Source organism: Esox lucius, chromosome 20, assembly GCF_011004845.1.
Source record: "Esox lucius isolate fEsoLuc1 chromosome 20, fEsoLuc1.pri, whole genome shotgun sequence".
In the NCBI taxonomy this organism is placed as follows: Eukaryota; Metazoa; Chordata; class Actinopteri; order Esociformes; family Esocidae; genus Esox; species Esox lucius.
In genome coordinates, this window is record NC_047588.1 from 18,785,924 (window position 1) to 18,802,912 (window position 16,989).

Consider the following 16,989-nt stretch of genomic DNA (forward strand, 5'->3'; position numbering starts at 1 on the left):
AATCCACAATGAGCTGATTGGTTTTCTTTGCAATGAGGGCCAGGTTGTTGTCAGTGCACCATTCCGCCAGGCACAAGATCTCTTCCCTGTAGACTGACTCATCATTGTCACTGATCAGGCCTACCACCATGGTGTCCTCAGCAAAATTGACGATGGTGTTGGAGCTGTGTACAGGAACGCAGTCGTAGGTGAAGAGGGAGTACAGGAGGGGGCTCAGCGTGCAGCCTTGTGGAACACCAGTGTTCAGGATCAGGGTGGAGGAAGTGAAGCTGTCTAACCTGACAGACTGGGGTCTGTTGGTTAGGAAGTCTAAAGTCCAGTTGCAGAGAAAGGGGCTGATCCTGAGGTCATGGAGTTTGTTGACCAGCCTAGAGGGGATGACCATGTTGAATGCTGAGCTAAAGTCTATGAATAGCATTCTATCATAGGTGTTGGTTTTGTCCAGGTGGGTCAGGGGAGAATGTAAACCTGTGTAAATGGCGTCCTCTGTAGACCTGTTCAATCGGCAGGCAAACTGGTAGGGATCCAGTGTTGAGGGAAGGCAGGACTTAAGATAGGCCAGAACTAGTCTTTCGTAGCACTTCATGATCGTTGGGGTGAGTGCGACAGGCGAAGTCCTTCAGGCTAGACACAGATGACTGCTTCAACACTGGCACAATGGTTGCAGTTTTGAAGCACGTGGGGACAACCCCCTGGGCCAGTGACGGGTTGAAATTGTCAGTAAAGACCTCGTCCAGCTGCCCAGCACATGCTCTGAGCACACGCCCGGGGACGCCATCAGGACCAGCAGCCTTGCGTGCATTCACCCTGCTCAGTGCAGTTGACACATCTGCGGTGGATAGTTCAGAGGTGCAGGTCATCTGGGGGAGCTCAGCTTTAATGTCTGGATCTTTGTTGCCCCCGTCGAAGCAAGCAAAAATCCATTTCAACTCATTGGTGATGGAGACGTCGCTGGCTGGGGGGGTGGGGTTCTTTGGCCGGTAGTCTGTGATGGCTTGGATGCCCTGCCAAATGCGTCGGGGTTCGCAGTTGTAGTTAAAGTGCTCCTCAACCTGTAGTTTTGCGATAATTTTTTAGCCGTCTTGATGCCCCTTTTCAGGTTGGCCCTGGATGAGCTGTAGGCCTCCGCATCGCCGGATCTTAAATCAGCGCTGCGTGCCTTCAGCGTTTGTCAGACCTCTCTGTTCATCCACGGCCTCTGGTTGGGGAAGGTCTTTATTCGTTTATGGATGGTGAGATTGTTGGTGCAGATGTTGATGTAATCCAGAACAGAAGTAACATATGTTTCAATGTCCGTATGGGAGCCATTTCAAATATAAATGTTTGTGTTATTTCAGAGACATAACACATACATTTATGTCTTAACTATTATTCTATTCTACAATGTTGAAAATTGTAAAAACAGAGAAATACCCTTGTGTAGGAGCCAAAACTAACTCTGTGACTATAGTGTGGGGGATCCACCCCCCACTACAGGGCTGGAGAGTAACGTGCCCAGGGGGAGGATAAAGTACTTGGCCAGGAGAGAGCCAGGTGTGGTTGATTGGAGGCTACAGCTTCTTATATGTGTTTCTGTTTGCTTGTTGTGTTACTGCTTTGATTTCAACAAACCTTCTGTTGATTACATTCATTTTATATATTTTATTCTGTTACACCAAGCTTAGAATAAACATCCAACTTTTGAGTTCACCCTATTTACACATCTGGACATTCCCATTTTTTGCATGAGTAAAGAACATTACTCCCATTCAATCACCAGAGGGGCAAAAGGTCTTTATACCTTGAATGAGTAGATGTGTCCAAACATTTGCCTGGTATTGTACGTCTAAAGAACTTCAACAGCCTGCGCTCCGCTAATCACCCCAGTGATCTACACGCCTCTTGAGGTAGCCAGAACCAGTCACAGTGACACGCAGTGTTTTCAGTGAAGACCACAACAACAACCACAGACATGTATCTCGCACTGCCACCTCAGGGACTATAAAATGCATCTTATCCTGTTACAGCTTCAAAAGGCGCCCTAAAAGGTGCTCCTGGCCTACACATAACACTGGCCTGAAGGGTCTTCCCGTCCTCATAGGCAGAGGTGTGATGCAAATTGCAGTGGCCAGGAAGACAGTGTTCATGTGAGCCATGCCTTTCACAGACGTGAGTGCCGCCGGATGATAGTCATTTAGGCAGCTTGCGTTCTTGGGTACAGGGATAATCGTGGTGTGCTTGATGCCAGTTGGTCACACGCTAACACGTTTAAAACATTTGCTCACATCAGCTACGGAGGAAAGAATTACGGTCATTTTGAACAGCAGGTGCCGTCAAGCATGGTCACATACTACAACCGTTTGGACTGTTACCACAACAGGTTGCAACATCAGCCAGCCAGTGGTGGCCATTCTGCATCACCCATGGGGCTTTTCCAGCCAGTCAAACTAAAGTGCTAGTTGACCGATGAGGTCAGCTTGATGCTCCGATACACTGTCTTAGATCCCTGCGCCACATGGGAGGCATAAAGCTTCACCGCTTCGATTCAATATTTCAACCATTTGAATGCACACATTATACTCCATAACACCCATTGAGTCATTAGAATAGCTATAGTGGTTCACCCGCCAGGCTCTCAGAAACAATACAGATTAAAAATTCAGTTATTACTGATATAAATACAAACTCTACCGGAGGACAAATCAAAAGAAAAACGTTACAAAATACTGTGTGATGCCCTAAAGGTGAACAGCAAAATAATGTAGTGATTGATTAGATTAAAGCAGTGACCACAATCGTAACACTATGTTAACAACAAAGTATATATGTGCAGCTTGTTTTACAATGTTAATGAGCTGGAACAGTTTACAGAATGGTTGTAGAAAGATTCTTTACAAAAATGTTTCATACCCAAATCCAGGAGCCAGAATCTGCAGTTTTCCAAGGGTCCCACTTGTGAACTCATATTGTACAGAGGACTTACAGCGAAAATAGACAGTGTGCCATTTGCCATGGCAACCTGACCGGGTAATTTAAGTTCTCATTTCAACCCGATTCTCTTAGGGAAGCTAAGGTGTCTGCAGCAGATTTTTCCCGGAGCTCATATGAGATCAATCTGCGATTTTAGTCGGATACCATCTGCTCTTTCTGCTCTCCCAAAGAGTGGGATGTTCTGTGAGGACAAGCCTCCTCAGATCCAAAGGCACACTTTACCGTAATAGCCCTAGTAGAATCACCTGACCTTAAAATAGTGTAGGCACAGTACAAACATTATGTACTGCAGAAATTCTGTATCATTAGTAGCAGCTTTAATTTCAGAACAACTGCAAAACACACTTGAAGTTTTATTGCTAAAAATTAAACTGGTATTTCTTTTCTGATAAAAACAAAGCATAAGTAGAACTTTCTAGTGTGACTGACTAGCTGCTAAGTTGCCCCAAACACCTCCAGATCCCCATCTACCCTGCTGTGTATACAGTGCTGGAGAAGGAAAACAAGCAGCCCACACAAAGATCCCCCTGTTCAACTGGGTGTTTTCCCATTAGGATTTCTGGGCATTAACCACTGAGCCCGTTTCCTGTGAGAATGAATGTGCAGGCTCCCGCACACACACACACACACACACACACACACACACAATTTATACACTAAAGGTATTGATGGTCCTGGACCCCCCCCCCCTTCCCCGTACACCTACATGGCTGGGGATACTTAATGGCATTTCTTAGACCCAGATCCTAAAATGTAGGCTTACTGAGTCTACATATCAATTAGGAAATGACACAAAACTGCATCCAGCAAACTGTGTCGCTGACAGACATTAATCCATCACCTTTGAAATGACTCATCTGTGTCCCACTCACTGTCCTACTGTGACCATCCCAGTGGGCAACAGGAGAATTTACAGACTTCACTCTGTCACATAGACGAAACCCCACAAAGACCAGGTAAGCACCAAAGACAGGTTCACCCACAAAGGAGCAGCTTTAAAAGGGGAGCATTTCTACTTTGCTCCACCTGACCTCTCTGCAATACAATTCACTGGTCACCACACTGGGATCACAAAACTAAGATGCTTCAGAATGGACCACCTAAGAGGTAATGTAGCAACTAGTGGAAATGGGCTTAGAAATGGCATGAGTAAAAAGGGAGCAAAGGTGAGACCTCCAATAGGATCGTCCAAGTGTGTGTCACTCACACAGAACCTGTTTTGAGCCAATAAGAATGCAGGATTCCTCACTCCAAAGTTTGGAACCGATTGCCATGGAAACTACCGATAAAAGTGCAGACTTTCTGACAAAACTTGAGTGAGTCAGTCAAAACAAATGAGACAACAGTAGCTTTCAAGACCAGCCACTTTCATTTGATCTCACCTCCGGAATGGAGTCAGATCAGGGACGCTTAACGTTGACATTATATTAACAAGTCCCAAAATGTTTGGTGACCTGAAATGGGAGGCTATGTTTAAAAGGTGCTCTCATGTTGAAACCTGTATGTACACAAAAACCCTTAATAAAAGGTTTGAGAACCTATAATGTAGGTGTTAATACAACCTGTTTTCCACAACAGCATGTGATTCACCAACACCTCTCTATAGTACACTAAGTAAACAAGGGTTTATCTGGTATCCGTTTCAGGGGAAACCTTGTGACAACATGTTTTTGCAATAACTCAAATGCAGTTTTGGGAAATCAGTTGAAAAACCAATGGCTCTTGCAAAATGACACAAATATTTTGATAGGCTAAAGAAACAATTCGATAACTTCCAAATAAGTATATTGAACAAGCTACAAAATATAACCAAAAAGACAGAAAGGATTTTGAAATCGGCCAGTCAATTTAGTAGAGGGCCAACTATTTTCTTTTCAGAGAGATCTGACTTTCTCCAGGTATTACTCATTATAAACATTGTCCACTCACAGTTGTGGATAGGACATTAGTTTTACCTATTGTTTTCAGAATTAATTTCAACTTCATTTCCTAGAATTGTTGAAGGGGGACATAATTCTGTTTCGCATATCTGAGTCATATGATGCATATCATTTTTGTAATACGGTATTGAGCCAGGCTGATTGTGTCTCTGCCTATCGGTTTTCAAGCATCGGTCTCCTAGCATCGGTCTACACGCATTGGTCTCCTAGCATCGGTCTCCAAGCATCGATCTCCACAAATCGTTCTCCACGCATCGGTCTACAAGCATCGGTCTCCCAGCATCGGTCTCGTAGCATCGGTCTGCTAGCATTGGTCTCCCCGCATTGGTCTCCTAGCATCGGTCTCCAAGCATCGATCTCCACAAATCGTTCTCAAAGCATCGGTCTCCCAGCATCGTTCTCCTAGCATCGGTCTCCTAGCATTGGTCTCCCTGCATCGGTTTCCTAGCATCGGTCTCCTAGCATCGGTCTCCTAGCATTGGTCTCCCCGCATCGGTCTCCTATCATCGGTCTCCCAGCATCGGTCACCCCGCATTGGTCTCCCAGCATCGTTCTCCCAGCATCGGTCTCCCAGCATCGGTCTCCCCGCATCGGTCTCCCTGCATCGGTCTCCCCGCATCGGTCTCCCCGCATCGGTCTCCCAGCATCGGTCTCCCCGCATCGGTCTCCCCGCATCGGTCTCCCAGCATCGGTCTCCCCGCATCGGTCTCCCCGCATTGGTCTCCCCGCATTGGTCTCCCAGCATCGGTCTCCCAACATCGGTCTCCCAGCATCGGTCTCCCAGCATCGGTCTCCCCGCATCGGTCTCCCAGCATTGGTCTCCCCGCTTTGGTCTCCTAGCATCGGTCTCCAAGCATAGGTCTCCTAGCATAGGTCTCCTAGCATCGGTCTCCCAGCATCGGTCTCCTAGCATCAGTCTCCTAGCATCAGTCTCCCAGCATCGGTCTCCCAGCATCGGTCTTCCCACATCTGTGAGTGTGCGCCTCTAGGTCTCGGTATGTGGTTTTATGCATCTATGTCTGTGTCTCAACATAAAAACCTACCTTTATGGTGGTGGTTGAATAGTCCTTCCATCTCCATACTGGAGCGTGAGTGGGCAATACACAGCATGGTACAGGGCACCAGGCCCTCCTGGGCAGGGGAACGGTCCGTGGTCCGGACCAGGCACCAGTCTGGCTTGTCATGGAGCCTCTCTAACACCTCCACCGTCTGACCCCGCCGCACGGTCAGCTCCGAGACACTGCCATTACCAGCCACAAAGTCATGGATGACAACGGTCAGCTCACAGCCACCGGACAGCTGGAAGACATGAGGGTTTGGGGTGAACATACATTACAGCCCCATAAGACACACAAACACAGTTTTAGGTGATAAAGATGCAGCCTAAATGTATACATGTTTAGGAAAAATAACATCATGGGAGAGTGAATTTGTTTATAAGGTTCTCCAAACACACTAATCAGAAAACGAACTCTCCTAACACCAAGGATGTTGACGACTTCCTGAGAATATCATTTATAAGGTTCACCCAGACCATGTCTCTGTCACAAGGCTTGGGAAAGAGTTCATTAGCATAGCCAATAGAATAAACAGGCTCTGAACCAAACACAAGCCGCAGCTACAGTACTACATGTCATTCTGGTGAGTCACTCAGCCGTCTCAACGTGACTGTGGAAATGTTCTTACATCCTCAAACAGTCCATGCAGGAAACAAACTACATTAAACTACCATCTATGCTATTCAAATATACATTGTCAATCACGGGCAAGTCAGTTAGATTTCAAACACGCCAATCAACTAGGGTCAGGATGACAACCCCTCTCAGAAGGTCCACATCGTGACAACCCATTTCTGAGTGACATCAAACCAAATACAGAATCCAGTCAACGACATCAGACCGACACGGCTACTGAGAAACGGCCAGAGACTCATACATACCCACTGATAGTGTGGCAAAGCCAACGAGTTCAGGAGCTGAGCTACTGGACCCGAGTTTTTATCACTCTCCATGCTTCTGTCATCGATCCAGCCGTCCTTCATACTCCGACGCTTCCGATACAGCCTGTCTAAGCTAATCCATCCTTCCGTGACAGGGTTAAGTTAACACATTTAACCACCCTGACCGGAGGTAACACGTCAACAGCCACCTACTGTCAAATCCCTCCGTCGACCCTTCGAGAGGATCTCCGCACTGCCTAACGGAGCCGAAGCACTCTTGCCCTTCTCTGTATTTACCAGACGTGTGTCCTCTAAGGAGAGGCTGGAGATAGGAGACTCACAGAGTGGTACAGTTAGTGGGAGGCTGACACTCATTGACGCGTCGCTGACACACAGCTTCGCTAACTGTCACTGTTGTTCAGAGATCTCACAGCATGAGGCCAGGCAACGGAGAGGGAGGCAGAGAGAAGGAGGGAGAGAAAGATAAAGAGGGAGGGAGGGAGACAGAGAAAGGGAGGGAGAGAGCGAGCGAGAGAAAGAAAATGATAGGCTGTGAGGGACTATGCACTACAATGGAAGAGCCATGTTCTCTTAGAGTACATGAGAAGAACATTTCCTCCTCACCTCTGCTCTCCACAGCCCTGCCTGGTGTTTCCTCCTCACCTCAACTCTCCACGGCCCTGACTGGTGTTCCCTCCTCACCTCTGCTCTACACGGCCCTGACTGGTGTTCCCTCCTCACCTCAGCTCTCCACGGCCCTGACTGGTGTTCCCTCCTCACCTATGCTCTCCACGGCCCTGACTGGTGTTCCCTCTTCACCCCAGCTATCCAAGGCCCTGACTGATGTCTCCTCCTCACCAAAGCTCTCCACGGCCCTGACTGGTGCTCCCTCCTCACCTCAGCTCTCCACAGCCCTGACTGGTGCTCCCTCCTCACCTCAACTCTCCACAGCCCTGACTGGTGTTCCCTGTCCGAGTTTGTATGTTACCTCTGATCAGAGGTCAACCATTTGGGACTATGTCTTGAATTATTAGTGTAGCTGAATAGAGCAGCTTTGGCTAGGGAACATGGTCACTACAGAGGCAGAGTGTTTTCGTGTGAGAATATACAGGAGCTCTGCCTGTGAGTAGGAGTGAGATCCTTCTGTGCTGTTATTGCCTGATAAAACCACACTGTCTATCTATTCCTCCTTGAAGAGCCTCGTTCGTCATATTCATCGCTGAGACAGAAAGGAAAAGTCTAACCGAAGTTTGATTTTCAACAGGTTCGATAGAAACCATTAAGAGGACTGAAACACTGCAAGCTGGATCCAGAGGCTACACTGGACTCTATCACATGCTGTTGAAAAAATCTGCTCTGATGTCTATTAATGGCTCACAACCGGGCACATTAAACAAAGTAGCCACAGTACTTAGCCTTAGTAACTTCTTGGGAATAATCTGCAACATCGCAGCACTGCGGCTCAATTGACAGTCACCATGGCTTCCAGACGCTACTGTGTTGGATGCTGATATGTAGCACTAACCAGTTACCAGCTGACAGGTAACATGAGCTGTAACCAATCAAATGATGTGGAAGCCAAGGCAACTAGTCTCCCTCACAGTCCCAATGTGACGATCTCCTCAGCAGAGACCACAGCCATCATTGGTGAAGCCTAAACCCGGAGCCAATTTCAGCAGCAGACCGCCATCTTACATCAGACAGCGCCGATACTCCACGTCATGGATTAAAGAATATAGGCAGAGTATGACTCACCTTGTCACTGTCTAGTGTGTTCTGAGAGGTGCGGGAAGCAATGGAGATGGTGTCTGGTTGACTACTGGCGTCACCCTGACTGTCCAGGTCCTCTCCGTGACTACAGAGGGACAAGGAGAACACGTTTGAATCAAGGCGATGGCTCCATCGGGCTGTAGGAGAGGACAGGGTTGATCTGGAGTTCCTGCTACGTACCTGCGGTGTCCCTTGTGTTTGGCTGTGGTGGCTTTGGGGATGTGGATGGGCTCCTTCAGGGCTCCTCTCAGGTGGATGGTGCGCTCCTGGATCACCTCCCGGATGTGTTTGATCCAGTCCTGCTTGTTCTCTATGCTGGACGCCTGAAGGGACAAAACGGACAGGCGGTCAAGACGGACTGGAGGATAGCACGATGCCAGTCCACACAAGTCTCTGATACAACACAGTCAATATGTGTTCATGGGAACACTTTCAATACAGCCAACACTGATTCCTTCACTGTTACGGAGTCACAGCAATTGTCCCTATGGTTAACATACACTCACCTAAAGGATTATTAGGAACACCATACTAATACTGTGTTTGACCCCCTTTCGCCTTCAGAACTGCCTTAATTCTACGTGGCATTGATTCAACAAGGTGCTGAAAGCATTCTTTAGAAATGTTGGCCCATATTGATAGGATAACATTTTGCAGTTGATGGAGATTTGTGGGATGCACAATTGTGTTGAGTTCTGGTGACTGTGGGGGCCATTTCAGTACAGTGAACTCATTGTCATGTTCAAGAAACCAATTTGAAATGATTCGAGCTTTGTGACATGGTGCATTATCCTGCTGGAAGTAGCCATCAGAGGATGGGTACATGGTGGTCATAAAGGGATGGACATGGTCAGAAACAATGCTCAGGTATGCCGTGGCATTTAAACAATGCCCAATTGGCACTAAGGGGCCTAAAGTGTGCCAAGAAAACATCCCCCACACCATTACACCACCACCACCAGCCTGCACAGTGGTAACAAGGCATGATGGATCCATGTTCTCCTTCTGTTTACGCCAAATTCTGACACTACCATCTGAATGTCTCAACAGAAATCGAAACTCATCAGACCAGGCAACATTCTTCCAGTCTTCAACTGTCCAATTTTGGTGAGCTTGTGCAAATTGTAGCCTCTTTTTCTTATTTGTAGTGGAGATGAGTGGTACCTGGCGGGGTCTTCTGCTGTTGTAGCCCATCTGCCTCAAGGTTGTGCGTGTTATGGCTTCACAAATGCTTTGCTGCATACCTCAGTTGTAACGAGTGGTTTCAAAGTATTTCAAAGTTGCTCTTCTATCAGCTTGAATCAGTCGGCCCATTCTCCTCTGACCACTGGCATCAACAAGGCATTTTTTTCCCTTTTCACACCATTCTTTGAAAACCCTAGAAATGGTTGTGCGTGAAAATCCCAGTAATTGAGCAGATTGTGATATACTCAGACCGGCCCGTCTGGCACCAACAACCATGCCACGCTCAAAATTGCTTAAATCACCTTTCTTTCCCATTCTGACGTTCAGTTTGGAGTTCAGGAGATTGTCTTGACCTGGACCACACCCCCAAATGCATTGAAGCAACTGCCATGTGATTGGTTGATTAGATAATTGCATTAATGAGAAATTGAACAGGTGTTCCTAATAATCCTTTAGATTATTTCAAATTGTTTGCTGTCATTGTGCCTTACAATCCATTAAAGGGCATTTTGCAATGGAGTAATTGCTAACGGTAGTATCTTAACTTTAGTCATTACTTTGGAGCCATTTTAAAAAGCCTTTCAGTTCTGTTGTAATGCTGCAAATGTGTGGACACTGATTATGACTCATACAGTACCCGTGTCTTTATGGAAACTAAGCAACAATAATCAAAAGCTGCTGTTATAAAACGGACATATTACGATGGTCTGCCTCCATTCCATTATGTGTAAAACAGCCACTTGTCTTTGGTCCAGGACTAACAAAACACTTTTTGAGCTTATCCTAATTATTGACTGATTCAAGAACAGGAGGTGCATGCAATTCACTACCAGGAAGAATACAAAAAACAGAAGGGGTTTTGTCCGCCCTGGACTTGAGTTAGTGTGTGCATGTCAGTGGTGTGACTTACAATGAAACAACCTACAGAGACTTCTCTAAGAGCAAGAACTGTCATGCAACTCTGATCCCAAGCCCATAGACCTACTGTAGCAACACAAACTAAAATAAATACGTTTTGCGCAAAGCAGTAGGTCATCAAATCTTAGCTGATGTACCCAGAATCTTTAAACCTCAGCACCACTATGGATGTGTAAGGAAATAAACATATTCACTGTGCTTGAATCTAAAGGTTAAGGCCAGCCATATTCCAGTTACCTTCAGCACAATCTTGTTGTCTGAGCTGGGGGTCCTTCCAATCCAGAGGGCAAACTTACAAGGGTCCGCCTCCACGTGCTCTGTGACACCCAGTTCTGAAGTCTTCAAATCAGAAAAAACACTCAAACACAGAGAACCAACAGGTTTTTAAAACACTACACAGACATGAGATACGCATGGGCAAATCAGACCTTCGCCAACACCGTTTACTAGGGGCAATGGGAGATCTGGGCTGAACGTACAGATGTCAAGCCTTTGTGAGAATGAGTCATTGGAAAGGTGGTGCTTACAAACAGCTTGCTCTTGTAGAGGTACTTGTTGCGACCGTTTGAGTCTTTGACCTCCTTGCTAAAGACCAGGGACATCTCAAACAGGAAGAGGTGGCGCTCTCTTCCTTTACGAATCAGGGTCTTGGGATCCCACACCTGGAAGGACTCCTGCAGAATCAGCTCTCCTTGGGAGTCAATATTTCCATCGAATCCTGGGATGAAGAGGAGGAAGAATACAGGGCATGGTAAAACTGGATGGTAGAGCAAAATAACTCCATAAATTATTACAATGTAGTGGAATAAATTAACCAGGGCCATAGGACTCTGTTTAGAGGTAGGCTAATACACATAGTCAGTTGGCACAATACCATCGTAAGAAGGGAGATTCATACATAAATATTCAAGGTTCGTTACATTTCAGTTCCATGATTCATTGAATCACATGTTTGTAAAGAGACAAACTAAAGCTTTTGGTGCTACAGTGACAGCTGCTGTGCATTTCAATAGGGCCAGAAAATCTCCAAACTGTCTCCACATTTTGTTGTGCAATATAACAACCCCACCAGATTCCACTGCTTAACCGATCAAGCCCTGGATTATTTCAGTCAGGTTTCACAGCTGTGGATAGTTTGAAAACAAATAGAAGTTTGGGAAAAATTTCAACAGGGAAATGGTGAACAACTTCAACTAATTAAAATGGAAAGATGAGGTATCCTAAAGCTGTCCCACTAGAAGCAAATAGGAATGTCCAGTTAGTCAACGCCTGGTCCTCAGTGGTCCTACCGTCCATCATGCTGAGATGCATGGCATCGTTGGCTCTCTTGGGGACACTGAGCATCACCTCCAGGCCGTCCTTGATCTCCCCCTTCCCCTCCTCACAGCAGGTCAGCAGCTCCTGAGGAGAAACACACAGTAATACGGTAATACACATCAGTTGTTTTCCCCAAACCTCAAGGTCCAACCAGAGATACAGTGAGGGATTTTTGTTTTTTGATTCCCTGCTGATTTTGTACGTTTGCCCACTGAAAAAAAAAAGATCAGTCTATAATTTTAATGGTAGGTTTATTTGAACAGTGAGAGACAGAATAACAACAAAAAAATCCAGGAAAACATGTCAAAAATGTTTTACAGTGGATATAAAAGGTCTACAAACCCCTGTTAAAATGCCAGGTTCTTGGGATGTAAAAGAATGTGACAAAGATAAATCACGCCTGAAGGTTTTGTGCTAAAATTGGTGTTCTTTGGGTGATGTGCAGTGTTGTTTTTACACCAAACATAACCTTTTGGAATTAAGGCCAAAAAGTTCAACCTTGGTTTCATCAGACCATAACACATTTTCCCACCTGCTTTTGGGGGACTTGATGTTTGTTTTTGCAAACTTCAGCTGGGCTCTGATGTTTTTCTTTGTAAGAAAAGGCTTCTGTCTTGCCACCCTACCCCATAGCCCATTCATATGAAGAATATGGGAGATTGTTGTCACATGTAGCACACGGCCAGTACTTGCCAGAAATTCCTGCAGTTCCTTTAATGTCACTGTAGGCCTCTTGGAAGCCTCCCTGACCAGTTTTTGTCTCGTCTTCAATTTTGTTGATGTCCAGTTCTTAGTAATGTCTCTGTTGTGCCATATTTTCTCCACTTGATGATGACTGTCTTCACTGTGTTCCATGGTTTATCTAATGCTTTGGAAATTATTTTGTAACCTTCTCCTGACTGATATAGTTCAACAATGAGATCCCTCTGATGCTTTAGAAGCTCTCTGCGGTCCATGGCTTTTGTTCTGAGATGCAACTAAGAAAATGTCAGCTGAACATTATTTGTGATTAATCAGAGTCACTTTAACCGTTTGACGCATACGATCACACCAGTGTGATCAGGCTAGAGTGGTCCCTGAAGCGTACGATCACACTGGCGTGATTAGAACGTCATGTTTAGAACGCACCATTAGCATGCCTAGCTACAAGTAACGTAACAATGGCTGGTAAAACCGCACTAGTATTTACTCACATTTAGCTCAAACAGTGTTTATAACTTTATTTCCTGATTGTAATTGTTTCAAGACCACACTATGATATTAACCAGGTAGAAAGCATTCAAATCGGGACAGGAAGTGTTACTTACATACCAACAGACAGCCAACACTAGTACACAAAAACAAATTATATTAGCGACTACTACCAATCAAAACCATTGCAAAAACTTTCTAGAAGTTACGTTACCCGTTGTATGCATTTTATATAGTTTATTCATTTTCACTGCACTGAATAACAGGTCACGATTTGTTAGCTAGCGGGCAGCTGACGTTGGCTAGTGGTTAACTGACGTTTTCTAGCTAGTTACAGTTATAAATCAACCAACTTTTGCAGCTCTTAGAATTTGAGTCAACGAGAGAAGCTTGCAATGCAATGCATGTAGTGTTCCTTACCTAGCAAGGTGACTGTTCAAATGCTGGCGTGAGTTCAAATGCTGGAGAGTACTGAAGTCACGTGCAAAAAAACTCACGCTGGGGGGTCGGTTAGGAATATTTGAAACTCACGCGTGAAAAGGTTAAATGATGGCAGGTGTGTAATTATTTACATGATGTTGAATGTGATTGGTAACACAGCCACATCCCCAGTTATAAGAGGGTGTGCACACTTATGCAACCAGGTTATTGTAAGGTTTTTATTTTTCATTTTTCCCCCTCAAAGATTTCAGTTTGTTTTTCATTGGAATTGTTCACATTATAGGTTACATTACAGTGGAAAAAGTTCTGAAATTATTTATTTTTGTCTCATACACTTACATCACAAAAACCTGGCATTTTAACAGGGGTGTGTAGACTTTTTATATCCACTTTAATGAGTGAAATAAGAATGAGTGAAATAAGGATTTTGCCACCAAGTGACTTAGTACTTGGTGGCAAAACCCTTGTTGGCAATCACAGAGGTCAGACGTCTTGTAGTTGGCCACCAGCTTTGCACACATCTCAGTAGAGATTTTGTCCCACTCCTCTTTGCAGATCTTCTCCAAGTCATTAAGGTTTCGAGGCTGACGTTTGGCAACTCAAACCTTCATCTCCCTCCACAGATTTTCTATGGGATAAGGTCTGGAGACTGGCTAGGCGACTCCAGGACCTTAATGTGCTTCTTCTTGAGCCACTCCTTTGTTGCCTTGTTTTGGGTCATTGTCATGCTAGAATATCCATGCCCTGGCTGAGGGAAGGAGGTTCTCACCCAAGCTTTGACGGTACATGGCCCTGTCTATCGTCCCTTTGATACGGTGATGTTGTCCTTTCCCCCTTAGCATAAAATTTCCACCTCCATGTTTGACGGTGGGGATGGTGTTCTTGGCAGCATTCCTCCTCCAAACACTGCGAGTTGAGTTGATGCCAAAGAGCTCAATTTTGGTCTCATCTGACCACACTTTCACCCAGTTCTACTTCAGATGGGCCTGTACAGGTGCTTTCTTGAGCAGGGGGACCTTGTGGGCGCTACAGGATTTCAGTCCTTCATGGCGCAGTGTGTCACCAATGCTTTTCTTGGTGACTATGGTCCCAGCTGCCTTGAGATCATTGACAAGATCCTCTCGTGTAGTTCCGGGCTGATTCCTCCCCGTTCTCATGATCATTGCAACTCCACGAGGTGAGATCTTGCATGGAGCCCCAGACCAAAGGTGATTGACAGTTCTTTTGTGTTTCTTCCACATGAATAATCACATCAATTGTTGTCACCTTCTCACCAAGCTGCTTGGCGATGTTCTTGTAGCCCATTCCAGCCTTGTGTAGGTCTACAATCTTGTCCCTGACATCCTTGGACAGCTCTTTGGTCGTGGCCATGGTGGAGAGATTGGAATCTGATTGATTGATTGCTTCTGTGGACAGGTGTCTTTTATACAGGTAACAAGATGAGATAAGGAGCACTCCCTTTAGAGTGTGCTCCTAATCTCAGCTCGTTACCTGTATAAAAGACACCTGGGAGCCAGAAATCTTTCTGATTGAGAGGGGATCAAATACTTATTTGACTCATTAAAATGCACATCAATTTATAACATTTTTGACAAGCGTTCTTCTGGATTTTTTGTTGTTATTCTGTCTGTCACTGTTCAAATAAACCTACCATAAAAAAATGTCCCTCACTGTAAAGGCTTTTCTATTGTATTGTGTTCCAAGCAGTTCATAAGCCAACAGTAACTTTGTGGATAACTAGCTATGTAAAGGCACAGTCTTTAATTAAGAAAGATTAAACAGAGGGTTCACCAGTTTTTCTTGTGTTGTATGCTGAGTGCTTCGGTATATTCTAATGATTAATTGTATTTGGCCTGTACCTTGAGGAGCAGCTGGTACTTGGTTATTCTCTGCACAGGCTTGATGAGGTATGAGGAGATGGAGTTTGCCAGCCGGTGCCTCTGTTGAATTTCCTGGAAACCAAAAGACACCCAGGCGTCATGGAGAGCATAGCAGCCAGTGTTGAGCTGTTCCTAGATGACAGACATTCTGAAGGAGAAGATATGGCTCCTTCATTGGAGCTGGAGGTAAATCTCTAGTGGATGGGTTTCATCAAAGATCAAAAATAAGACCTCCCAGAATTTGATCAACGGTTTTGACTGTATATTTGCTGTATAATAGATTAAAAGCATGTCTAAGATACTCATCTACTGACATCAAAATATGGCCCTGCATGCTCCAAAATGAGCTGGGTAGAGTCCGGTTTGTTCTTGCAGTAGTTCACATACATCTGGAACTTATCCGCCTGCAAAACAGACACACACATTTAGAAGAGACGATATTATTTAATTAACATTTCAACCACTCAAACTCTGATGCTATCAGGTGACGGCCAACACTCACCCAGGTAACAAAGCAATGACCTACGTCCTCAGGTAACTGCTCATATTTCTCCAGCTCCTTCAGGAAGATGCTGTAGGGAAATGGAGAGAGGTTCCAACAAAATCTAAAAAAATCCTACGAATCACAACAACCAAAGGGGTGGAGGGACTCCCTGAACTGGTGAAATAAGACGTACTCGCTGCTGAATTGTGGTTAACGACACGGGCTGAGTTACAATAGACAGGGGACAATCATATAGGGCGTCTATCAACTTCTAGTGCATCTTGAAGAAAATGAAGCTCTGAACAAAGAACTGACTTTTGGTGGAACTCGTAGAGGTCCTGCATGTTCCCGAAGATGATGTGCTCTTTGTTAACGATGCCCGGTGGTATCTCCTCCACACCGCTGGTCATCTCCCACAGGTATGTCTGAAACAACAGACAGAACAAGCTGTCTTTACCTGGTTGAAATACTGACAAGTGTACCACCCAAAAACAAACTCAGATTACAGACTAAAACTGTCCGGATCAAATCGAACATACTGTTTGAAAAAGCCAACAAGATTCATAAGTCTGTCAAAGTAGTCCAGTGAAAAACACTGTAACAAGGTCATTGGATTATATATTTTCCTTTCAAAAATGTTTCCTCCCAGCCTCTTACTCATCACTGAGTAGGTGATCCCCTTGAGGGCCATTGAGACGGGTCTGTCAGTAAGAAGACAATGCGTTACAGGTTAAATGAAGCTGCAGTTTCTCAAAACTCACATCCGTACACTCCCGCAGGTCTCTAACGTAGGCCTTCTCTGTCTGAATCAGCTCTGCCATTATGAACCTATGAAAATAGATAGAAAGAAACAGAGAAAGGTCACACAACCTCCCATATTCTTCTTTTGTTTGGTAGAGACAATGTCACGTGACGCAGCAGTGGCTCCCAACCAGGGGGTCCATTAAGTGTAAA

At 45.2% G+C, this 16,989-nt stretch overlaps 1 protein-coding gene across 6 annotated transcripts in view; it reads right to left on the minus strand.

Moving 5' to 3' along the window:
- triob (trio Rho guanine nucleotide exchange factor b) overlaps window positions 1–16,989 on the minus strand; it is a 141,452-nt gene that overhangs the window by 23,045 nt on the left and 101,418 nt on the right. For all 6 annotated transcript variants that reach the window (XM_029115548.2, XM_029115547.2, XM_029115549.2 and 3 more), the window contains 11 exons: window positions 16,797–16,863; window positions 16,351–16,460; window positions 16,054–16,123; window positions 15,866–15,955; window positions 15,531–15,623; window positions 12,012–12,123; window positions 11,250–11,440; window positions 10,960–11,061; window positions 8,800–8,942; window positions 8,605–8,704; window positions 5,954–6,209 (listed from right to left, as the gene is read on the minus strand). In XM_029115548.2, coding sequence (XP_028971381.2) covers window positions 5,954–6,209; window positions 8,605–8,704; window positions 8,800–8,942; window positions 10,960–11,061; window positions 11,250–11,440; window positions 12,012–12,123; window positions 15,531–15,623; window positions 15,866–15,955; window positions 16,054–16,123; window positions 16,351–16,460; window positions 16,797–16,863 — 1,334 coding nt within the window. The remainder of the gene's footprint in view (window positions 1–5,953; window positions 6,210–8,604; window positions 8,705–8,799; window positions 8,943–10,959; window positions 11,062–11,249; window positions 11,441–12,011; window positions 12,124–15,530; window positions 15,624–15,865; window positions 15,956–16,053; window positions 16,124–16,350; window positions 16,461–16,796; window positions 16,864–16,989) is intronic.